At 33.0% G+C, this 7,599-nt stretch overlaps 1 protein-coding gene across 1 annotated transcript; it reads right to left on the bottom strand.

Moving 5' to 3' along the window:
• Nucleotides 1-1,163: 1,163 nt before the first annotated feature.
• Nucleotides 1,164-4,923, bottom strand: LOC117332134 (scavenger receptor class F member 1-like). The gene is made up of 4 exons (XM_033891018.1): nt 4,913-4,923; nt 4,601-4,701; nt 2,577-2,717; nt 1,164-1,363 (listed from the first exon to the last, which is right to left on the bottom strand). The coding sequence occupies exons 1-4, from the start codon at nt 4,921-4,923 to the stop codon at nt 1,164-1,166; spliced, it is 453 nt and encodes a 150-aa protein (XP_033746909.1).
• Between the last annotated feature and the right edge of the window lie 2,676 nt (nt 4,924-7,599).

Here is a 7,599-nt window from a genome sequence, read left to right as displayed (position 1 = left end):
ACCTTGTATGTAAATAGAATGTTCTGGAATGTTCTGGAAGAGATATGTGTCATAATATTCTGTTTACAATTATTTAATGACAAGTGGTTGTTTACAAGAAGTGTGTTACAGAATTGTAGAAAAGAGATGGTTGGAGAATGTACTTGAAATATTTGGCAATATAGTATAAATAATAGGGGGGGAATTATTATTCAGAGCTGGTTTGTGATTGTCAAGGACAGCTTTTCGAATTATGTTGGATTATTAATTGCCTGGAACTGTGAACTGTTGGATTTATAAATATTCTTAGTTCTGGAGAAACGGATAGGAAAGGATTATTCAAGGACAGCTATTATAAGATAAGTAAGTAACAGTATTGATGTAATACACCACCTTATGCATCACTTTAACTTTAATTGTGAATTATATCTGTAACTTGCGTTATATATATATCATTAAATTGTGTTTTGGATATAGCTGCTGGGATTCATCTTTCTGTTATTATCTGGTAGAGACGGATGGGTGTAATGCCTAAATAGAGGTAGATCCAAAAATGCAAAGCGATCATCTTAAGTGTGTGCTGACTACATCCACAGAGTCTTATTTCGTTGAAACCTGTATTGAGAGTTCTGCGGATAAAGTCCTGAGACAGACAGACGACTAGACAATCTTATTGCAGTACACTTGCCCTAGATGTTACAGGTGTACAATGATAACAACATTAAGCCATACACTCAGCAGGATGAGTAATAACGACCATATCACACTTTTATCCCATAAAAAAAAGAAAACCAATAACAAGTGATGAAATATAAAAGTGAAAACGTTTATTTTAGTTTTGTTTTATTGTCACAAATTAATATTCAGTTAATGGAAGCTATTTCTTGCTGTAAAACTATTTTTTTATTATTTTTATTATTGTTTTTTTTTTTTTTTTTTTTCACACAATAAAGTCGAATATCAAATGAGGAAATCCAAACGGTTTTAATTTTAGATTGACCATATTCTTTTTGAATCACGGTACGCGTTTTAATCAAAGTAGTATGTACCTCGTAAGGTCGAAATAATACGAGAACTGTTCATAAAACTTATTTATCCTACGATTGTTTCCAAACAATAGCTATGTTTTCAACTGTTCGTAATTTATAATTATGACAGATCATTCTCATTTCAGAACCAATACACTAAATTTGAGTCGGACTTGATATGCCAAAGGTTTTAACTTGTAAGATATAAATATCACCTTGATCACACGAGGGACCTGCCCAGCCTGTTGCGCATGCTTCGTGTTGATTCATGCAGATACCCGTTACTGGGTCACAACCCATGACGTTACAATGACACTTCATGCCACATAACCTGCCAAACGTTCCGGTGGGACATGCTAGAAATAAAGCACACCACATTACATGAGAAACAGATAAACAGATTTATTCTTCAATGACAGTGTTTTATTTATTTATTTCGACATTTTTCCTAGATTGTTCAGCCATAATTAACAAGCAGTCATTTTGTTTCGTTATCGTGGATATAATGGTCATAAGAGGTTTGAAACCTCTCCGTGCCCCCTCCCGACAACCTTTTAATGTAATGTTAATGATTTCTCTAACAACGTATTATTTGAAATCTAACAGGATTGAGATATCAAATTTCATTGTACAGCCAATACCATCATCAACAAGCATTTCAGTTTTGTATCACAAGTAACAAGAGTATACTAAAATCTTAATCTTGTTTCAAATTCACAAAAAGGCAAAAATACAGATTTACAAGGAGAACCACTTAAAATGTGCAAGTAAAGTGCTACCAGGTAATCCCTTAATTCATTTTTAAAAATAACGTCGTTTGACGGTATCCATGTACGTATTATTAGAAAATATTAATTCATTTTTTTTTGTTCTAGTACTTAAAGATAAGCAATATATTTTGCCTTTGTAATTGATAGAACGTTTCTAGAATACAAAACTTTTAAAAACATTTTCTACTTTAAACATTTTCAATTATTACATATTACTTAATTGTACTTGGTTATTGCGACAAAAATTGGGTGCATGTATAACGAGAATTTCGTATAACATAACTAATGTAGGGTTCTGATGCACCATTCTATCTAATCTGAGAAAAGCACTTCATACCATGTTATCAGCTTTATTCAGGCGTCATTTTAGATAATTAATACTATCTTTGACTAAATTATGATTTTATAATTAGATGAACATTAATTTGAAAGAGACAATTGATTAAATTTTAAGAGACATTAATTCAATTAAATGTATAGTCACATCCGTACTAGAAAGCAATAACACATTACTTTTGAATGCAAGAATGATATATGTTGGTTTTTTTATAAGATACAGGATAAAACAAAGAAAACAAAACTGTGACATCTACGATATACAGGGTCTTATATCAATGCGGAGTATAATTTGAGAAAAATGGTATACCAAATCACCTGTTCGTCCAAATAGGATCCATAATGGTGATGTTTGAGTTTTAGTTTGGAAATTAGCAAGTGGAGTCAGGAAATTAAATGCTTATCTAAAAACAATGATTGAAATATATCAGAGAATTGCATTAACCACAAACGTGTGATCTACCTGTGTCACATGATGAACCTGTCCATCCATCTTCACATCCGGTTTCCTGGTGAAAACAAAGTCCGGTCACATGATCACATCCAGGGATTTTACAGTGACAACTCTGGGAACATCCTTGACCAAACGTTCCGTTCCGGCACTCTTAAGAAATATCAAACCTAACTTTAATTTGAAAAACCAATCATGTATCCGATACGTCTAGACAATTACAATAGCGAAGGAATGAAAGAGATATATTATTTTAAACTGCTTGAATTCAATCAACAATTATGGTCATTTAAGACGTTTATTTTGGTAGACTGCACAACTTCAGTGGGTGGTAACTAAATGTACCAATGTGTAAAAATGTTGAACGAGTTGTCAACAAGGCAAAGGGGACATAACTGCTACAAAAATGAATGAATCATAAAGATAAATGCCGACTACATACGTGAAGTTAATAATTGGATGAAAACTGTAATAGCAGCTTTCCGGAAAGGACTCTGTCTACAATTATAGGGAAAGGGATATAACTTGTCACAAAAATAAGATAAAAAATGGGTCAAGGAGACCAACTACTCAAAGTTGTGAGGATAGGATCTTGCCAAAAAACAGATGAACAGTGTGTGCTGACTACATCCACAGAGTCTTATTTCGTTGAAACCTGTATTGAGAGTTCTGCGGATAAAGTCCTGAGACAGACAGACGACTAGACAATCTTATTGCAGTATACTTGCCCTAGATGTTACAGGTATACAATGATAACAACATTAAGCCATACACTCAGCAGGATGAGTAATAACGACCATATCACACTTTTATCCCATAAAAAAAGAAAACCAATAACAAGTGGTGAAATATAAAAGGGAAAAAGTTTATTTTAGTTTTGTTTTATTGTCACAAATTAATATTCAGTTAATGGAAGCTATTTCTTGCTGTAAAACTTTTTTTTTATTTTTTTTTTATTATTAAGTTGTGAGGATAGTATCTTGCCAAAAAACAGATGAACAGACAATCTCATTCCAGTGATCCCTTAACGTCGTTGCGGGGGTAAATTATTGCAAGATTACACCAATATTAGCAGGATTTAAAGTAAAAACATTTCACAACTATATCTTACCCGTTTGATTATTTCGGATGTAACGGTTGCAAATTATTTAGATTAGAAAACAACGACTACAGGTATTTTCAATAGTATCACTTAGTGATATTCATTTGTTTGAAGTGATTTCTTGGTGTACAACATATTTTATTATTTTCGATTTCAAAAAATTAATTCGAATATCGATGGAGTAAATAGAAAATTTTAATGCTGGATTGGACAATTGTCTTTACTGTAAATTGACCTTATTTGGTAGCGAATATTTCCACATACCATACCCGGTGTAACTAACCATGTTTAAATAATCACATCATAGTAGGCTTTTTGTCAAAGTGATGTATACATATTTGTTTTGTTCGGGAATTCTTAAGAAACATGTTTAAATTGATTTACGTTATCTACATATATTAGTTTTTTTCTTTTTTTTTCAATTTGACAGATATCAGCCTTGTATCCGAAAGGAGATATATGTGGTTTTAGAATTTCTCGAAACGAGATAATCTTTTTTTTCTTAGCGCATTTAAGAAGATGTATAATCAAGTATTTTCTAAGAAGCATAAGGTACCTTATTATGCGATTTGGTTAATTTGAGTATTGTTTAACATTCTATCAACAGGTATGGTTACCTAAGGACGATCTACCCTGTATGTGAGTCTGTCTGTAAGATGTATTTGTGTGCGATTTTGGAGTCTGCGGGATGTTCATGTGATTTGTCTTATTTCCATTGCGCGGATCCGTAACGCAAACAAGTAAACTGGTGAAAACACCCAGCAGGATGCGTGATTGCTTTCTTTCATTTGAAACAAAGACAACCAATTAAAGAAAACTCATTAATCAGGTACAAATTGTTATCTCCAGTTTTAATTTGTGTTATTTTGCATATCATTACACTAAACTTCATGTCTTTTTTCTCGTAAAAACTTGTTAACACTAAAACGCATACCTTTGTCACATGAATACCCTGTCCAACCGTCATCGCATACACCTGCTGAATTTCTACAGGTACCGCTCACCGGATCACAACCAGGTGGTCTACAGTGACATCTAGAGGAGCAGAATTGGCCAAATGTTCCTGGTCTACAAACTTGAACATGCAATTTAAACAAAGGGATATTTATGTTTTCCTTGCAATCAAAATACGTGTTTCTCTCTGTTCTTAACACTGAAAGTATCTTCAATTTAACGCAAAAGAAGACAGGTGTTTTAATAATTATGTTAAAGTTCAAAATGCATAAAATGATAATTTCCTTATTACCTTGCGAGCATGATGACCCTCGCCAACCTGGTAAACATCCACCACTCCTACACCTTCCGGAAGCAATGTTACACCCGGGTACCTTACAGTGGCATTGTTGGTTACAGGAATGTCCAAATTTACCGTCATCACAAGCTAGAATAAGAAATATATTGATTGTATATCGATCATATACTCGTTCTCAAGGACGTTACAAACGTTTTCGCTTTAAAATGTACGTTTTAGATTTCGTGACATCACAAGGAATGATATGGTGACATTGCAAAATGAAAATTCAAAACTCATTTGAATTCTTTTTGATTTTTCATTTTTGATTAATAAGCAAATAATGCAATGCTATATAAGATTATTTGAAAAATTGTTAAATCTCTTTATAGCTAGAATGAGTTCCAGAAACCCACTTTTCCATAGATATAAAAAAAATAATTATAATATTTTCAACTCTCAATTATCAGTTTATCGTTATTTAATATTTGGAATGATATATATTATTTCATTTCGGTAATTTTTTAATCAGAATTGTCAATGTATGTAGACTACAATCAAATATGATTGGGGGTCATCTTTACTTGTGATGCAGTCTATCCAGATGTCATTGCCACTTGGACATGTGTAATAGCCTCGAGTGTTAGTACAGCTGGATATTCTTGATTCCGTTCCGTTACATCGCAGGTATCTAAGATACGATGACGTGCTTCCGACATAGTAAGGATTCTTGAATATTCGTCCGCCGTACCTTGTAATAAGTAATACAGTAAATACAAAAGAGTTTATTATATTGGAATTGTAATTATAAGACGGAAGAATGATACAAACGCTTTAAAGGTGATCTCAAACATACATGTTAGTATTGTTTTGTTTTACGGCCCATCGACAATTTGACTCTTTAAGGGCTAAACAACACCAGAACAAAAGGACATCCACATAAAGGAACCCTGATTTTCAACTGACATTTTAAAAGGAATAAAAACCCGTAAAGCTAAAAACAACCGGTTGCTTAACACAATTGTATATACTCAATGTAAGCGATGCAGAAACTGTATCAAACAACCATAAAATAGACGAAACGTTGAAAAAAAGTTTTACGAGTCTGTTTGAAATCTGAACACTTGATCATAAAATGTCTTCAGTGAAGGGTTGATCGCAGGCATTTTCGTGAAAAAAGATATAACTGTGAGTGCAATATGTGTGGTCAAAACGCAAACGTAAGAAGACAACCTTCTCTCTTGTTCTTCTTTTATTACACTAGCACACTTTAGGTGGAATGACGCACAGTTTGTTTACCGTTTGTTACCATACAGTTTCAGGAATTAATTATCGGCGTTGATGTCAATATTTCTTAGTTTCAAAGGGGTTTGAGAAAACAATGTTTGCAAAATGTTGTAAGAATCCGCTACAATGATTCATAGTTTGCAAACATTTTTTTTGTTCATATCCCTATGAAACTTAACAATATCGATATCAATGCTAAATTGAATCAGTCCAATATTAAGTAAGATATAAGCCTCAAACCTCAGATAATGTAAAATATTCCAATATTTTACTTGATAAACATTTTGGGCTTATTCCTTTACATATTACCTGTGTCCGACCAATCTGCATAATACGTCGGCGTTATGCGTGTCCAAATATCCGTAGCACAGAGTTCTAAATGAACTTCCGTAGTATATTTGTACTCTTCCAAAATGATCGGATCCTTCAGCTAGCACAACATCGTAATCTGAAATAAACGATTTGAATAAAAATATAGAGATAACGACGCAAAACACCGATAAACCACTGATACTGCAAGTGTATTGATATTTGATCTGATTTTAATGCAAGTAATTACGTTTAATGATGTAATCAAGGTAAAACTTTAAGTTCAGCATAAGCATTGTAAAGAGATGATACAACAACGCAAATCGGTATATATTTTCAAAAAAAATGTAAGACTGTAATGTAAAACAAAAATAATAAAAAAAGACGATGATTATGTAAAAGAATGATTCATACTTTGATGGGAAATTGAATGGTAATTCAAATTTAATAATAAGCGTAAATCGTTTATTCCAGGCACTACGATTTGCTTTGCCTGATAATTGAAAATGAATTCAGGTAGTCCGTTGTTGTTGGGTGAATGAGTTATCCCTAAACCCTAAGCTAATCCTACATCGCTGTTCTGGCATTATGGCTTGTACATACGACAAGTTTTCCTTACGGTTCTATTAAATTTTACAAAGCATTCGGTAGTGTATGTTTTTGGATCAATAAAATTGTATTTGACTTTTGAGACTATTCAGATTTCTGGAATATTTGACTTCTGAATGGATTTCTTGATTTTATCATTTTCACAAAAACCTGACACGCTGAAAGTCCAAAACATTTTTTGAACACTGTGCTGCATAAAGAGTATTCGCTTACCACGTCGTACACACCAAACTCCAGCATCCTTATAATGATTGCAATTGTTGCTTCCCCAGCTCCCATGAGAACATGTTGCGATGTCGTAACTTGACGACGAACAGCGTACATTATCGAGCCAAATACGCCCACTTCCTGGTTTAGGGTGGAACGGGATTCCAGTTCTTGCAATAGGAAAATGATGTCAATTGCAAATTAATGCCATTTTTGTTGTTAAACTTAAATACGAAATTATTAGCCTGACAAGTATATTCAAAGGAAGGTTTATTAGAAATACTTATAAT

This window comes from Pecten maximus, chromosome 8 (genome assembly GCF_902652985.1).
Source record: "Pecten maximus chromosome 8, xPecMax1.1, whole genome shotgun sequence".
In the NCBI taxonomy this organism is placed as follows: domain Eukaryota; kingdom Metazoa; phylum Mollusca; class Bivalvia; order Pectinida; family Pectinidae; genus Pecten; species Pecten maximus.
The sequence above is the reverse complement of the archived record's forward strand: the minus strand, read 5'-3'. Positions and strand labels throughout refer to the sequence as shown.

Excerpts from the sequence above, each read along its gene's own strand:
- LOC117332134 (XM_033891018.1), bottom strand. Across the intron at positions 2,718-4,600 it reads AGGGTATTCATGTGACAAAG|AGTGCCGGAACGGAACGTTT; the intron begins GTATGCGTTTTA and ends ATATTTCTTAAG. Across the intron at positions 1,364-2,576 it reads AGGTTCATCATGTGACACAG|CATGTCCCACCGGAACGTTT; the intron begins GTAGATCACACG and ends CTTTATTTCTAG.